Source organism: Gastrolobium bilobum, unplaced genomic scaffold (genome assembly GCF_033153095.1).
Source record: "Gastrolobium bilobum isolate Gb01-03AN ecotype WA unplaced genomic scaffold, APGP_CSIRO_Gbil_v1 utg48796, whole genome shotgun sequence".
NCBI lineage: Eukaryota > Viridiplantae > Streptophyta > Magnoliopsida > Fabales > Fabaceae > Gastrolobium > Gastrolobium bilobum.
In genome coordinates, this window is record NW_026896941.1 from 122,380 (window position 1) to 141,309 (window position 18,930).

The following is an 18,930-nucleotide window of genomic DNA, read 5'->3' on the forward strand; positions in this document are numbered from 1 at the left end:
TATATATATATATATATATATATATGAGGATAAACTAATATTGATGTAAGAATAATAAGTCTTATACATAATCTTAACCGTCGATTTTCATGAATCTTACAATTGTGATTTATTGGGTCACATTAATTAATTAATTTTTAATTTTTAATAAATTATAACCATTAAATATATGGAAATCAACGATTAAGATTTGGTCTAAAACTTATTATTCATATATTGGTGTAAGTTGATCTTATCCCTATATATATAATTGAATGTTTAGAGGATATTAGAACGTCTAAATGTTTGTCGTGCAGAAAAAGGTTGAAAATAAAGACAAAGTACGTAAGAACATATGCAAATTGTCTCCAGTACTTGTAGCAAGACATTGATGCTATTAATAAGCCGGGAGAAGAAAAGGAAAGAAAGATTATATAAGGTTATCTGCCTACATGGTTTATACATGTTGAAAATTTTGACCACCAAACACTGAATAAATAATGGGTACTTAACCTTTCTCAAACCAATGATAATCCTCATCTGAAGAGGAGCATAGGTTAGGCGCGTAGACTTACGCGCGCGAGTTTTTTCTTCTCTGCTAGGGTTCTGTGGGGCGTTTCTTGTGTTTTTCTCTTTGATTCTCTGTGATATGATTTGCTGATGGAAGACGAAGTGATGTTGAGTCAAGCTTCCCCAGAAGGGGATGGAGGGAAGGGGTGTAGAGAGAGGTTGCCATCTGAGGAGGACCTGGCTTTTCGAAATGGTAAGAAACCGAAGGGAGATTTGGGCGATTTGGGAGAGGATCTGGTTAAGGATGTTCCGATGATGGAAAAAGGGGAAGGGAGGGAGGATCTAACTCCTAGTCCCTCCATGCGGACCGAGAAGAAGGTTGTGGAAGCTTCTGGTAGCTCACGAAGCAAGTTGGTGTCGTATAAAGACAAATTATTGAAGCTAAATGGCGGAGATGCTTCGGATAGTGAGGAGGAGGACTGGCTGACTAGGAAAAAGAGGGAGGAAGAAGAGGATGATCTCATGGACGAGTGCCCTCAAGTTTCTTAGGAGGATCCTCTCTGTCCAACTTATCAAATATCGAAGGCTCAACATATGGAGGACTGTAAGCAGTGGCGAAAGGCTTTGATTATCAAATTGCTAGGCAAGATGATTGCTCCTCGATTTCTGATGGCAAGGCTTCAGAGGCTATGGAACTTGGTGAGTCCATATGAATTAATCGATTTAGACGATGGTTTTCTGTTGCTGCGTTTTCAGAATGACAACGATTACCGTCATGTCCTGGAAGAAGGACCTTGGATAGTGAATGATCATTATGTTGTGGTTCAACGATGGAGGCCATTCTTTGATCCATATGATGATCAAGTTAAGAAGCTGATAGTGTGGATCAGGATTCCTGGATTACCTATCGAACTGTATACTGCACATCATCTTTGGAAGATTGGCAACATTTTTGGGAGGACTCTGAAGGTTAATAGAAACTCTCTTCGTAAGAGTGACTCTGGCTTAGAGGTTATCACTGAGAGAGCTCGTTTTGCCCGCATATGTGTGGAGGTGGATTTGCGAAAGAGCTGTTTGTCAAAGTTTAATATAGGTGAAAAAATTTACCATGCAGGGTATGAAGGCTTACATTTGATTTGTTTCAAATGTGGGATCTATGGCCACAAAAAAGATTTATGCTCTGATATTGCTACTCAGGAGGATCAGAAAGCTGTTGAAGGAGATTCCCTTGCTAAATCAGATAACAGTAGTCCAGTTGAAGCCGAAGTAGAAGTGAAGCAGAAGGAAGCCTTTGGGGAATGGATGGTGATTCAAATGCAACCCAGGGGGAGGAAGTTGAAGGTTGTCCCTTCAAAGATGAAGAATGAAGATGTGAGAGAGGGTACATCAGGTGTCAAGAAGGTGGTGGCTATGGAGAAGGTGGAAGCTGGGGCTGTGAATGTTGTTATTCCTATGGAGGCTGATCAGGTTATCACCCATGGTCCAGAGATAGTGGCTATGGAATTAGGGGATGTTATAAAGCATTCCAGTAACATCCAAAATACCTTGGGGGATAGAAATCACTCTGGTGATCAGGGCAATTTGAGGAAACCTAAAGTTGCTGATGGCAAGGTCAGAGGTGTCCCTGTGAAAGGAAGTAAGGAGAAGGGAATGAGTCTCACTAGTCCTTTGCAAAAGAAAGGTGGTGTGGAAAATAAACCACCTAATATTGTTTCTAGCAGATTGAAAAAGAGAGGGAAGCCCAGTTTAGATCTGAAAGAAAGATTGGATGGGCTGACTAACCAGGTGGGTAGGAGAGGAAAATGAGTCTTGGATTGTGAGTCTCCTAGTTCATCACCTCAGCCACAGGTAGGGCAGAATGAAAATAACCCATGTACTCAATTAGGGGATTCTATCCCAACTCATCTGTGAGTAGGTCTTCCAGGGTATTGGCCCTATTCTGGTTCTTTTATTTTAAGTATATTCATGTCTGTCTGTGTATGGAATTGTAGAGGGGTAGGTAAACAAGGTTTTGCTACTCTTATTAAAGATTTAAAATTTCGTTTTAGGATTGATATTTTGGTTCTGTTAGAAACTAGAATAAATGGACCTAAAGGAGATACTATTGTTAAGCAGTTTGGGTTTCCTAATTTCTTCAAGCAGGAGTCTATAGGCTTCTCGGGTGGTATTTGGATCCTTTGGGATGCCAATGTGACTAAGCTGGAGATTATTTCAGCTCACCATCAGTTTGTGCACACTCAGGTTCATCACCTTAAGTCTTCTAAGGTGGAACTCATCACTTTTATCTATGGTAATCCTAGGAGGATGGAGAGGAGAATCTTTTGGTCCGAATTGGAGCTCATTAGCCAATCCATTCATGAACCTTGGTTGCTGATGGGAGATTTCAATTCTATTCTCTACTCTTCTGAGAAAATTGGAGGGGGGAGGTTTGTTGGGACGGAATGTTGGATATGCAGCAATGTTTGTGGAGTTGTAAGGTTAGTGACTTAGGATATATGGGTCCTGAGTTCACTTGGAAGAGAGGGAGATTACATGAGAGAATTGATAGGGCCTGCTCTAATGAAGCCTGGAACCTTACCAGGGCTGATTCTTTTATCTCTCATCTCCCTTTCTTTAATTCTGACCACAGGCCATTACTGTTGGCTCAGAGTGGCCCCTCTAGACCTGCTGATCACACTAGGACTTTTAAATTTTTGGCTGCCTGGCTTACTGATCAGGATTTTGGGAATTTGGTGAAGAGCAGCTGGCAAAATAATGTTGACTGGATTCAAGCCAGAAATAATTTTGAGGTGGAAGCGAAATTGTGGCATCAAAATGTGTTTAAAAGGAGTATTTAGCAGAAAAACAAGATTTATGCCAGATTGCGAGGCCTGGATAGTTACATGCATGGGAGATATGATCACAATATGGAGCTATTCCAGAAGAGCCTTTGGAGAGACCTCCAAGCTATCCTCATTAAGGAAGAACTGAATTGGTATAAAAGATCAAGGTGTAACTGGCTTAAATTTGGTGACAAGAATACAAATTTTTTCCACTCTTCTACTGTGGCCAGGAGGAGGCACAATAGAATCATTACTCTGAGAGATGATAATGGTTGCTGGTTAGCTGATCTTGAAGAATTGGTGGTTATGGCTGTCGAATACTACCAAAAGTTGTTTAAGGCAGAAGAAATGGATGATGGTTTCTTTCCTGTCCAGGGGGTTTTCCCTAAGCTATCCAGTTGTGAGATGAATAGGATTGCTCAGTGTCCCAGTAAGGAGGAGATCAGGAGGATCATCTTCAAAATGGGGAAATTCAAAGCCCCTGGACCAGATGGCTTACATGCTATTTTCTTTCAGAGTCAATGGGCTACTGTTGAGGCTTCAGTGTGCAACCTTGTCCAAGAAGCTTTCTAAGATCCTGATAAGGTGAAAGAGATAAATAAAACTCATATTTGTCTGGTCCCTAAGAAGGAATCTCCAGAAACCATGAAGGATTTTCGTCCTATTAGCCTTTGTAATGTGAGTTACAAACTTATTACAAAAATTATTTCTGAAAGATTAAGGGAGTTGCTGCCTAGACTAATTTCCCCTAACCAGAGCAGTTTTATCAAGGGGAGGCAGAGTGCTGATAATATAATTGTGGCCCAAGAAGTTATTCACTCAATGAGAAGAAGGAAAGGGAGGAAGGGTTGGATGATGATTAAAGTTGATTTGGAAAAAGCCTATGATAGGCTAAGCTGGAACTTTGTGAGGGAGACAGTAAAGGACATTGGCTTTCTTGCTTCTCTTTGTAATTTGATCTCCAGCTGCATGTCTTCTGCTACCTTCAAGCTGTTGTGGAATGGAATTGCTACCAAGGAAATTATTCCAGAGTGGGGAATCAGACAGGGGGATCCCATCTCCCCTACCTGTTTGTCTTTTGTATGGAGAGAATGGCTCACCTTATTCAGTTGGCAGTGGATGTGAAAGCCTGGAAACCTGTGTTGATAAACAAAAGGGCTCCCCCTCTTTCTCACTTATTCTTTGTAGATGATATCATTCTGTTTGCTGAGGCTAGTATGGAGCAAGCCTTTGTGATCAATCAAGTCCTTAAAGTTTTCTCTGATGCTTCGGGTCAAAAGGTGAGTAATGAGAAGACCAAAATTTGCTTTTCAAAGAATGTTAGCTTTGGGAAAGCTACTGAAATCAGTGAGTGCTTGGGATTTACCATCACAACTGATTTGGGAAAATATTTGGGTGTTCCATTACACCATAATAGAGTGACCAAAGGTGCTTTTAGCCATGTCATTGGAAAAATGCAGAACAGATTGTCCTCCTGGAATCAAAATTCCCTCTCATTTGCAGGGAGAACTACTTTAGCTAAAGCTGTTTTGGAAGTCTTACCTGCATACACGATGCAATCTGCTTCTGTCCATGTTGGAGTTTGTAAGGAAGTGGAAAAACTTACTAAAAGCTTCATCTGGGGTTCAAGCCATGACCAGAAGAAAATTCATCTTGTTAGTTGGTCTAAAGTTTGTAAGCCTAAGGTGGTTGCGGGTCTTGGTCTTCGGGATCAATCTATGGTAAATAAAGCTTTCTCAATGTAGCTTGGATTTAATTTGATAAATAATTCAGAAAACCTTTGGGTTCAAATTCTGAAATCGAAGTATAAGGTTGGTGATGGCTTGCTTCCTAACATCACTGTGACTAGAGATGCATCAAACACTTGGAGAGGGATTCAACAGGTGTGGGAGCATGTTCAGGCTGGTTCCTTAATCCTCCTTGGTGATGGCAGAAACACAGAGTTTTGGAAGGATCCTTGGGTCCCTGGTTTTGGTAAATTACTGAACCATGCTCTATCTGATATACCTGCTGAAGCCAGGAGTTGGAAGGTCAGTGATTATGTTTCAGTAGATGGTACTTGGGACTGAAGCTTGCTGGAAGTCTACTTGGCTGAGGAAGTTCTGGCTGCTATAGCTGGTATTTCTCCCCTATTGCAGAAGGTGGTTTCGATAAGGTCATTTGGAGACACTCTTCTTCAGGGCTGTTTTCTATTAGTTCAGCCTACTCTTCCTTGATCCCCATTCCTAATGAGCCTCAGACCAAAGATTGGAGATTAGTGTGGAGATGGGAGGGCCCCCACAGAATTAAATTCTTCCTGTGGCTTTTATTGAGTAACAAGCTTCTCTCTAATGCAGAGAGAAATAGAAGACACATGGCTGTTAATGCTAGATGCCCAAGATGTCAGGACCCTATGGAAGATAGAGATCACATTTTTAGGAAATGTAGTTGGTCTCGAGCAGTTTGGGAACACTGGGTTGATGGCAGAAGGAATAAGGATTTCTATAGTAATGATGTTGATAAATGGCTCAGCTTGAATCTTAAGCCTAAGGGGTACAATCGTGGATGGAGTCTGAAATTTGGTGTTATCTGTTGGCACATGTGGAAGGACAGGAATAATCTCTGTTTTAATGGCATAGGACACAGCCCTCATGAATTTTTTCATCAGGTTTCTATTAGTATTATGAATATTGAAAATGATAATGATATTCTGATGTCTTCTGGATTAGCTGTTAATTCTGTTTAGGAGGTGTGGATTAATTGGGTGCTTCCCATGGAGGGATGGATCAAGATTAATGTGGACGGTTCTTGCAGTAATAATGGGTCAATCCTAGCTTGTGGTGGAGTAATTCAAGATTATCATGGGACTTGGCTGCAAGGTTTTAGCAAGAACTTAGGTTGTGGTTCGGTGCTTATGGCAGAACTGTGGGGTTGTGTTTTTGGTTTGGAGTGGGCTTGGCAAAATAATTACAGATGTGTTTGTTTGGAGGGAGACTCTTTGGTGGCTAACCTTTTGCTGAGGAAAGGCTGTACTGATTCCCATCCTTGTTGTTCTCTTGTGAATAGAATCAAGGAGCTTATTGAACGTAATTGGCAGGTTAATATTTTACATACATACAGAGAAGGTAACCGAGTGGCTGATTGGATGGCTAAACTCAGGGTTGATACTGATTGGGATACACACTGGTTCAGCTCTCCTCCGGAAGGCTGTAGGGATCTTTGTTTAGAGGATTGTAGGGGTACTATGTTACCCAGATTTGTTGCTTTGTAGCTTGCTTCTTTTTAATTTCCTTTGATATAAAAAAAATGATAATCCTCCTATATTTGGTTCTAGTAACAAAGATATTGTTCAACTCTCGTGGCAATAATTTCTAAAAACTTGAAAATCGATCACCCTACTATCTTTAGAATTCATACTGAGAAGACTTCCATTGGTCATTGGATTAATTGTGGACATAATTAAAGTCACCGTGCGTTATTGATGCGGACATACAAAACCATGGACACCACATCACACTTCCACTAGAGTTGTGAGAGTCAAATTCTTTTGATGTTTGGTTCAAACGGGAGGAAGATGTTTCGTAAGTCACATGAGCCCCAGAATTATTATTAAGGGTTAAATGACACTCAACTTAATTCAAAATTTTAAAACATTGAATTCATTAGTGTAGGTCCAGAATGAACTTAAAATGAGGTGAGTTGAGTTATCTAAACTTTATGATTATAAATCAATGTTAGTTTTTCAATAATAATTTTGACCAATAAAGAAAATAACAAAGAGATAACACAAATAATTACGTGAAAAAACTCTAAAAAGAGAAAAAAAATCAATGACTCCAATCTGGATACCTCTATCCAATTGGGAAATAAATCCACAATTATGAGCCACACTCAATTCAAACTACAAGAATAAAATGTATTTTATCTTTATACAAAAATTCATCCAAATCTACCTCTAGATTTAAATACCCTAATTTACCCTCGTAAATTGCACCCCAATTATCAAATATTTGACAATTGCTAAACACTCTTCCAGCTTAACTCTAAGTTAAAAGAATAAAACCCCAATTATAAATAGATAATTGCTCCTCTATTGCTTACTCCAAAAATAGCTAAACACTCTTTTTAGCTTAACTCTAAGCCAAAAGAATAAAATCCAATTATCATTAGATAATTGCTCCCCTATTACCTACTTCGACAATAGCTAAACGAAAATAAATTAATTAGAGTTACATTACACCTTCTAATCAATCAGCATAGGTGTACAAATAAAACCTAAGTGGTAGATTCAATGAAAATGCTCATGCCTTGATTGCCAAATAATTTTGAATGCATTTTAAGAATAAATGCTCATAATACTTTCAATGTGCTCTTCTCTTGAATGCTTACAAACACATTGAAGAAAGACTCAAATTATAATTTTTAGATTTTTTCTCAAAATCAATTACTAAAGAAAAATCTCTAAAAAATTTCACTGAATCTGTTTTTCAAGATCATCATGATTTTTCAAAAATTAACTTTTAAAAATTAAATAAAATCAAAGTAATTCTTTCAAAAGAAAAAAGTAATTTAATCTCAAATTAACTTTTTCTTTTTCTAATCAAAAACCAAATCTTAAAAATATATTTAGATTAAAATTTAAACTTTTAAATCTTCTTTCCTTAGTATAATAATCCTAATTTTAAAATTTTAAAATTAGAGGGTTATTATGAAGACCTTAGGGTCATAAATGGAATGATGATGAAATTCTAAGAAGTTTGATATCCATATTGATGGTATTTTACAAAGGTGAATTTTCATATGTTATTTTTGACTGCTGGAGCAGTAACCGTCAGTAGAATGGCTCAAATTTAGCAAATTAGAGTTAGAGAGCTATTTTGATGGTATGATTATCATAGATGAGGTTAGTATATGATTTGATGAAGTTTGATACTCATATTGTGGTAGAAGTAGCCGGTAGAATCTCAGAACGAGAAAAAGATGAAAAAATGGAAAGAAAGACCAATATATGCCTTACAAGTCATAATTAGACCAATAATGTTAAAGTTAAGAAGATTATGAAATTCAGGTACAGTTAAGAATACCCGTAAAGATTATAGTGTAGTTAAACAACAGTAAGCGTATCTGTGAATTACTAATTAGATTTTTAAGTTAGAAACATGTTAATTAAACAAACTTAATATTAATTACTTAAAGTTGAGATCTTCGGGTAAAAAATTGATAACAGTTCAAAAAAAAAAAAAATTACACCGGGTGTCACTAAATGACAGAAAGCCACTTAATGACATTACATAAACCCTAAAAACATAAGAGACCCTTCCCCTCATTTCTGATCAGCACCCTAGCAGCCCCCCCTCTCTCTCTCTAAGTTTGAGTTTTCAAATTTTCTCCACCTTCTCTCTAAGAATCCATCACTAAAACTTCATCAAATCACCAAAATTCCTTCACAAAACTTGTTCCTCTCATCCTCCTCTTCAAGAACATACCATTTTTGTTCTTGGAAGCCAAATTTTCATGGTGAATCCCTCCCCATGCAGCAGCGGTTTTGGAGATTTTTCATGCCATGGAGATGTTGTTTTGAGTTATCTTGGAAGAACACTCCTTGGTGAATCTCTCTAAGTCTCTTGAATCTTTTTCTTGAAAAATCCCACCTTTGAGTTGTGTTCTTGAGTTCTAATGAGTCTTTGTTAAAGGTGTGTTCTTGGTGGAAAGGATGCATCTTTGTTTGAGAAAAGTGGAAGCTTGAAGCCTTGGAGCTAACTTGAAGAAGTAAACATGGTGTAACACCCTGTGTATACCTGGTTTGTTATCATATCATCGTATTAAGCTGAACTTAATTAAAATGCGAAACTAACTTTTTCTTTTCAATTATAACGTCATTATTAATAACCAAGTTGATTACTTAAATTCTTTATAAAACATTACCTGTATGTAAATTGCAATTAAACAACTAACTAAAATACCTCATATATAAATGTGTTTCTAGTTATAGAGCTACAACACGTAGACCGGACAATATCCTGATAGTTTATACAACTCAAGCTAAAAGCATAACTAACATCAATGTGACATGGACAATTCCCATACTCATCAAATAAGACAACAAGCCCAACAAAGTCTCAGCTCAAAAATCATATAATGACAGTATAACATAAAGCAGCATCCAATCATAATAGTATAATCAACATGCACCAGTCAACTAAGCTCCGACCTCCTGTCGCCCGAGGTATCAACCCCCGAGGTACCTGAACCTGAAAATGTGCCCTAATCGTGGGGTGAAATCTCTAAAAAGAAATCTCAGTAAAACAAGAAGTCCTCAAGGATCTCTCCACCCCAAGCTCACTTACATGTGCAATATAAGTTCAAAAGCAATATAATAATATAAGTTCCAAAATTAATGCAATGCAGCATATAATCATGTCAGGTGTGTTAAAATCCTACTGGCCAGAGAACATGCAGGAATTACATACGTCTACAACCTAAAATCAGTGCAAGACGCTACATGCACCCACCTACAGAATCACCATATTGTATGGCCACATACTCAGGCTTACCATCTAGGTAGAACAACACATATATATCATAAGGCACTTGCACTTAACAGCTCAATAGCATTTCAAATATCAATACATGAAAACACATTATGCATATAAACCATACCTCCATGAGGTATGGTAAAACTAACAATGGCAAAACCGAGGACACGAAAGCCTACCTCTTAAGCAATCAATCCCAAGCCAAGGTACACACTAGCTCAAGGTTCATAAACAACACAATCACAATCTGTTTAGACCAACAATCATATCAATATTTATAATCTAAGAGTTCATGATATAATGACAACGTTCTCTTTATCGTTTCATGCCATTAGACTTCTCCCAAAGCCTTAAGCCCTTAATCTAAGTGATTCTGACTTAGTTCAATTATTACAGAGGTTCAACTCACCAATCTAGGGTCCATAAACCCAAAATCTCATTCTGTATGAACAGAACAGTGACCATCACGAAATTCTCAGAATATCCAGATATTTGTCAGGGGCATATCCAGATATCATATCGGGATATCCATATCCGGATATCCAAAACCCCATGTCAGGATATCAATATCCGGATATCATATCCGGATATTTCGCGACAGAATGCAGTTCTACATTTTCACGAAGATATCCAACCAATGTCCCATTTTTTAGGTTTCCAGACGTTCAATCATGCATTTCTAGGTGTGTTTAACCTTACCCACCCTTAAGTTATTAACTTTAGCTTGTTACATGCATCAAGGTTCATTCTTCCCAAAGAAAACTCAAGAACAAAGGTGATGAAGCTTACCCAAGGATCAAACTCAGAAAAGGGGTGCTCTTGGAGCTCACCAATCAGTCACACAACACTGTCTTCACAAGGCCAAGAATTTACCTTGCAAGCTTGGTCCTATATCAACAATGGTAGCTTCTTGAAGCCTCCAATGACATTTAAATGGCTTCCCAAACAAGAACTGAAACACGAAGCCCCTAACCATAACTCACAGCAGTCACATACTCAGAAATGATGCACTTTTCTCCCTCACCAATCAGACACCCAAGTGTGTACCACATATAGAGGAAGAATCAAAGAGAAAGGTTGGGTTTTTGTTGAGTGTTCATGAAGAAAAGGAAGGTGGCAGCTTGGAGACCCAAGGTTCAAAAGAAAACCCACGTAGCAACTGATTATGGCCTAGGGTTTTGTGCAAAATGTGTATTTATAGTCTGTTAAAGTTTAAACACACAATATTAGCGCTAATAGCTACGCTTAACATTTTAATCCCAAACTTTGGATTCTGGTCCTAGCCATTTTTCTAGGATTTATCATATTTTTATTTTATTTTTCGCAGAACTTTGCCTGTACGCGCTTTTACGTAGCTGATATCAGTCCTGACGCCAGTTCTCATTATTTTGACTCCAAACTTGTTATACTAGTTATAGATATTATTCTAGTGATATATACATATTTTTCATAATTTTCCGGAATACTTCATCGGTGCGCACTTATAGCGTGAGGCAGAACCGGTATCTGCACTTTTCATCAGAAAAGCGACTTTCAATATTATTAATCACTTACTATAATTATTTAAGCCTTCTCATAATTATTAGGATCAATTATTATTTTCTAAATTCATATTTAAATTAATTGAATTCCTAATTTAACGGTGCGGGTTCTTACACATGGTTACTTGGAAAAATGGTGACCAAAACTCTCCCACACCCACCTATATGATTTGGCCATCATGGGTTCTTTATGGGATTGATGTTGTAATTTGATAAAAATGAGTTCTTGATGTTGGAAAGTGTGGAGAATCATGAGTTGAACCAATGATAATGTTAAAAATGCAATAAGAACATTAATCTTGCTTAAGGATAGAATTTAAACCCTAATCACACTATCATGTCAAATCTGCCCTAATAAGTATAATTCGGATTTTATGTTTTAAATTTAATTAAATAGTGGATTAGTGGACTAATTAAGTGTAGGATTTTATTAATTAAAGAAATGGTGAAGTAGACAAGCTAACGACCTTGTTTATAGCACCTAAACAATTCAGCCAATTAGGGATCAATTAGGGTTAGTATGTTAAAAATTGTTTTGAGACCTAATTAGGATAATAATCAAGGATTAAAGTGAGCTGGATCATGCATAATTAATTAATTAACTATAAAACCCTAAAATGGACCTAATTAGGGTTTATAAGCACTAATTATGTAATTAGTGAACCTAATGAACTAAGACCTAATGTGACTATGTGAGAATGTATAAGTGACCTAATAATAGAAAAATCCTAAAATTAAAGTGACTTAGAGTTTCTAACCAAAGATAATTAGGATTTGCTAATTAAACACACTTGAGGTTAAATGACCAGTGTTTAGGCTAATTTTGGGAGAGCATATCTCCTACCATAGAGGTCCAAAATGGATGTTCCATACATCATTTTGAAGCTTGAGATGTCAGATATATGGTGCCAAAATTTGGTAACATTTGAAGATGTGTAGCATTCTGTAGGTCTGATTGAGTGGAGACTGCCCAGGGAGGCCATGTGCAGGGGCTGTACGTGGCTGCATCTTCCACGAATTTTTCTCTTCCATTTTTCTTACTCAAATTAGGCTCATGATATATCGAATTAAATCTGAAGCTTTCTAGATTTCTATATAAAAATTTGAGAGAAATTGGTTTAGTATATTTTCCAGAATCGCAGAAATGGTGAGGGATGTTTGAGGCTCTGTGTGGGGTTGACAGACAATTTTTCTTGTGCAACTTCAAACGATGATAACCGGAGCTAGAAAACTCTAAATGAGGCATGTGATACCTTTTTGGAAAGGTAATTAAGTCTAGATTAACATAATAAAATATGAGAAGGTTATAGAAAGTGAGTTGCACACAGTAACTAGAAAACAGAAGCGTGAACAGTTATAAAAGACCGTAAAAGTGAGATTTAAGCTAAGTGGGTTTATGGAAACCCCTTAGTAACTTATAATAATCATATATATGGCTTGGATGAGTTTAAAATAATCTAAGCTAACTTAGTGATCCTAGGGTGTGATTCTAAGATTATGTAAGGTGCTTAAACTATGTTGTTGATTGTGTAACAAGTGAACACTTAATAATGCACTAAAATCATATAATTAAGTAATAAATGGTCTAGACTTGTAATGGGCATATTATTGGCATACGAGTATAAAAAGTGGAATCATTATATGATTAAATCTTGGATATGACTTGATTAATTAATATTTAATTAATGATATGAATGGTCCTACTCTAGGTGTGCCTAGAGAACCTTGCACTTGAGGATTGTATTGGAGCATAGGTATTATATTGGAGTGTGGGCTTGTACTAAGCTCTTTGAGGTAAGCTCCTAGTTCTGGTTGCTCCTCTCTCTTGTGGCCCCACCATGATGGTAGGCATTATGGTTGTATTGTATAAAAGTATGTGGTATAATGTATATGTGCATTCATTCACATTCATATAGATGTTATATAATTCTTGATGTTATTATGATGCTCTGATGATATATGTTATGAGAATCCTGGCCAATGATCATGGTATGTAAGCTGCATATGACTTGACTCTGGGAGCTATTTCATACTGAGGTTGTGTTGACTGTCTATGGCTTGACCCTGGAGTCACACATGTGTAACCGTCTATGGCTTTGACCCTGGGGTTACACAAGGATGATATGATGATGCTATGTTTATGTTTTATGCCTGTATTATATGCTTTATATATGACTTGTCATGCAGGAAATGAGCTCAGGGGATTATAGGATCCTCTAAAAACCTTGAGCTTACTGAGATGTTGTTATCTTACCTCTTTTCGGGACATCATTTCAGGTATCCAGGTTAGTAGTGTGCAGTCTAAGGGTCAGGCCCAGCTATGGATTAGTGGATTGAGGCTGCTGTTTATTTTATGATGTTATAATTTTATGTGGCGTGTGTAGTGTTTTGACATGCTTAGTTAGTTTATTTTGAGACAATGTGGTTGTATTTAATAATGCTCAGAATGATTATTATTTGAGCTTCTGGATTATGGATGTATTTATTTTGAACTATGTTAGATACATGTGATGAGGACATATAGACATGATGTATGGATGTATTAATTGGGCATAGAGCCATTATGTATGTACTGACCCTATGAGGGGATTGCAGTCCGTGTGGGACTTGCAAGCTGTATGTCATGTAATTATGTCTATTAGGTGTATTTGTGCATGAGATTCTTATCTCCCAGTTATCCGTTAAACAACCGTTATACTGTCCGTGAGACTCTGACAGGAATGACACTTGAGGTCATATCCAGTTAGTCAATGGCCACTAATACTGGCTAATGGGATTAATTAGTAGATGTATGTTTATATTTACGCTTTCGCAGTATCTCACGTGAACATTTTTTTGAAATATTTTCAGAAAATGTGTTGGAAGAAGTTTAATCGTATTTTTACAAGACGAATTATTAATCTTTAAATAAAATCTTCCAATGTGTACGCTATAATATCTTGATGTTAACAATCGAAATACTACGGGGTGTTACACTTAGTCTCCAAAACTTTAAGATAATGTAATCCAAGGCATAATCAAGATTCACCTCATCCAACCATTACATGAAATCTAAGATTTTATCATGCAATTCTGATATTCACGATTTCATGACAAATTTGTTGCATTCACTTCTTCATAATTCATCGCAAATTAATTCCTGGAACAAACTTCAAAAAATTAATGAAAATGTTAGATAATTTGGTTTCACTTGCTTGTTATCATCAAAACTAGACAAGATATGGGACCTGATGCTCACCGGCAAGTGTACCGATCGCACAAGTAATATAATGAGTAAGTAGAGTATCATCTCCACAGGGATTGTAAACCAAGTACCACAATAATCAGTCCCCTTAAGTTGGAAAATTCGATTGTTTTGGAAAATAGTGAATTGATGAAAAATAAAGACAAATATTTAAGATTTAAAATTTTCAATTTAATAAGCAATGGTAAAAATAAAACTGGATTTTTAAGAGAATAATAAAAAGCATTGCAGCTAAGGTACACGCACCATATAATCCCCACTTTAAACTTTGGATTGATTGACAACGCTCATTCAATTTAATAACTCAGACAAATTATCATCTAAAAATAATTAGTTAAATCCCAATCCCTTAGCAATCTAACCCTTTAATCCAATTGGAATCCCAATTCCTTAGCAATCCCGCATGAAATTAAGCATTAATCACGATAAATTAAACGACTGCAACTCACACAAGTCTATCCCTAGAGCATGCATAAATTGTTACCTTACCCACTTTCAGAATCAAAAAGCCCAATATTCCTATTGCGAGCCCTAATTCCCAAATTATTATCTCCTATTAGGTTGATCAAGTCTAACATAAATAATAAACAATACGCACAGAGTAAAAATAAAATATATTAAAATTAATGAGCGGCAATAAGTCAATCCATCGTAAAAGGGTTCACATAGGGTTTGTGACCCTAACTACAATAAAGAGTTTAGCCAGCCATAGACATGGCTGACATAAAATTATAAAAGATAAAGATGAAAGAATGTAATTAAAAAAGAGAAACTAAGAACAATCCTCTGCTCTTCTCCTCTTTCTGAAATCACTGTTTTCCTCCGTCGTCAAAAAGTATATCTGAAAAAACCCTCACAGCGTCCTTTTATAATCCTCTCTCGCTTCTTCCAAAATTGCCCTTCAAAACACGGTAAGCTTTCCCGCAAATTGGCGCGGGATCGCGCCAAAGTTCTGGAAAATGGCCTAGCAAACTGGCGCCGATCGCGCCACTATGGTGCAGGGTCGCGCCAAAACTCTGAAAAATGGCCCAAGGAGACTGGTTCATCTCAGAACCACCACCCGTGCGGATTCGCGCCAACAATCTTTTAAAATTTTGTGTCCTACTTCTTTCTCCCTATATAAACATAACAAATAGGTGAGAAATATCATTGAAATAGAAAAGTCAATATAATAAGAAAATATGTATATAAACTTCTCTTTTATGACTTAATCCTTATCATTTTTAGCTTGGAAAACTACATATGCTAGAGGCACATCAGGACCCAACAAAAAGTTTTTATAATTAAATTTCTAACAATTCCCCCCTCAATTGTGATTGTGAGTTTCAGTCTCAAACATTTACTCCCCTTCATAGGAAGCTTCGTTGAGCATTTAAAGGGTTACCAACCAAGTTCTTGGCTTCGTAACATAGGCTTTGGGAGACCACACCACAATTGCACCAACCACTATCTCCAAACACTCGGTCTAATTAATTATCTGGCAATTAGCTGACACTGATACCACTATTAGGTGAGCTAGGAGGAGCTCATCATATATCAACATCAACAACACATTTATTCTAAACTAGTTGGGGTAGGTGGCAAGTGAACCTAAATGAAAAGTACGAAAAGATCGAGGAAAAAATATGAAAATAAAATTTTTAATATATACAGGGAAAATGGTTCCTACTTTTACTTAGATAATTTTCTCTGCAATGCACAATTTTAACTAAGTTTTAATAGTCAGACTTAGTTATAGTGGTAAAATAGTTTTTTCTCTCTTCGCCACGTCAACTGACAATGTCTGATGAGAGAATTTTTTATTATTATAACTAAGTCTTACTAGTAAGACTTACTTAAAATCATGTACTGTAGATAAGTTATCTAAAGTTATTATAGAAAAAGTTAACCTATATATATTGCATTGTTAAAATCGTGAATTATTGCATTGTACGATTTAGTATCGAATTGTGTATCATATCACACTTTATGAATCAAACCAAAATTTGTGATTTTTAATTCAAAAAATTGAAAAGTCATTATTAATTAGGAAAAAAAACATATATGATTTGTGATCCAATATATGTGTTAAACACCCTTTTATAGACCAATAATAAATTAATTCAAAATTTAAAATTCTAAAAACGAATACAACAATAATTATCTTCTAAAAATAAATAAATAAATCAAATCATTCAAAGCATATCCAAAATCTTAGATCTCAAATCATACTAAATTGTAAAATTCTTTTTTATCAAATAAATCACAATCATATATGTTTCTTCATTCGGACTTGGATTTGGTTATAATATGTTATATTTCAAATTGTTTCTTCTATAGAAATGTAAGGAAAAGATTGTTTGGGTCATTGAGCCAACACTAAGTGCATTATTCTCTCTTACTAAGAAAACATTTGCCCATGAATCTGCTTTAACTTTATTGATATCAACCATCTTAAAATGCTCATATGACACTATTTTTTTTTTTTTACTACATAAAGCAAAGGTAGAACTTGAGAAGGAATTTCTGAATTATCATAATTCTGCTTCACCACGATAACTATAAATAACTGAATTGGATTTACTGCCTCTTCTAGGATGGGTTCTTCTGTAATGTCTATAGGCTCCAACTGGACTAAATAATGGGATTCTCCTATTGATATGCCAATAACTATTGACTAATTTTGAATATAATTAATTTTCTAATTCATAGATTAGATCATTGTCACAATCTTACTCTCCACAAGAGTTATCATAGATTAGATCATTGTCACAATCTTATCCTTCATCTGGATGATCATAGATTGGATCAACGTCACAATCTTGTTCTTCATATGAGTCATTATGTATGGGACTACTAACATACTTGAAATGTCAGGAATCTTGATCGTCATCTCTCTATCTAGAAAAGTGGACTGATTTTCATATCGAACTCTCTAATTCTATCCCTGGTTTAGAATCTCTAAGGATTGACATCCTGCTCTTCATTATCAGGTGCATCTTGTGATTTTATTCCTTCTTCAGATTGAACATCCAACTTCGTTTGTACAAATAATTATCGCTCCAAATCTTATAGTTCCTTTGCTCTGTCCCCGCACAAGTTGTCACTTCAAATATTGAATTCACCTTCCGAGCTTTTCATTTTCTATTTCTTATAGGTCTATCTGACGTGGTTGTTTATTTTCTTCAGGAATGAATCCACATCATTTGCCTTCACAACTCTGTCATCCACAACCTCTGCAATTATGCTCAGCCATTAATTGAAGGCAATCTAGTGCTCTGATACGAAATGATGCAAAAAGCACATAGAAAATGTAGCTAAACAAAAAGTTAGGATTGATAAGAGAGAAACCCTCAATTTCTATTATAAAATAATAAAATATTCAATATCTACAATAAAAGTCTTAAGCACCCCTTTTATAGACCAATAATTTAATTAATTCAAAATTTAAAATCCTAAAAATAAATATAACGAAGCAAATGATGCAGAAAACACATAGAAAACGTAGCTAAACAAAAAGTTATGATTGATAAGAGAGAAACCCTCAATTTCTATTATAAAATAATAAAATATTCAACATCTACAATAAAAGTCTTAAGCATCCCTTTTATAGACCAATAATTAAATTAATTCAAAATTTAAAATCCTAAAGATAAATATAACGATAATCATCTTCTAAAATAAATAAATATAATTAAATTATTCAAAACACATCCCAAAACTTAAATATCAAATCACACCAAATTTGTTTTTTTTTTTCAATCAAATCACAATCGCATCTTGCTGATTCATCTAAAATTGGATTTGGTCGTAATATGTTATATTTCAAATTGATGTTTCTTTGGGCATCAAAGGAAAAGATTATTTGAGTCATTTATAATGGGTCAACTTTAAATACATCAAGGTCCGTGAATTCTTTCACTTTCATTATTTCTCATTTGGTCAATTACCTATCACTAATGGACTAATTAAGTTACACCAATCACATTAAATCTATGGATCATTTTGCTTATATGTTATAGCTTAGCTACTGAATGAAGTATATATAATGCGTGAATCTTATGGTCAATTCCCAATCTAGATGAACAGCACTAAAGGTTTTGTTTACATTTATGATGAGAGACCCGTCAAACTGAAATTAATTGTTCTACTTCATGTACATAATATTTGACGGGGTACTCCCTGTTATTTTCTTCAAAGTTAAAATTTTAGTCATCTTTTTATCATAACTCAGTTATCTATGCATTCAACTTTTGCTGTACTACTTCATTTACATATATAGGAATGAGTGAGAAGTTAAAATTCAAATTTCTCGATTAATTTTGGATGAAATAAATCTG

General features: G+C 35.7%; 1 protein-coding gene across 1 annotated transcript; it reads left to right on the forward strand.

The window, feature by feature from the left end:
• The first annotated feature begins 1,083 nt into the window (after positions 1–1,083).
• On the forward strand, positions 1,084–2,295 carry LOC133302885 (uncharacterized). Its single transcript, XM_061502701.1, has one exon. It carries the CDS (start codon positions 1,084–1,086, stop codon positions 2,293–2,295), a length of 1,212 nt encoding a protein of 403 aa, XP_061358685.1.
• The last annotated feature ends 16,635 nt before the right edge of the window (positions 2,296–18,930 follow it).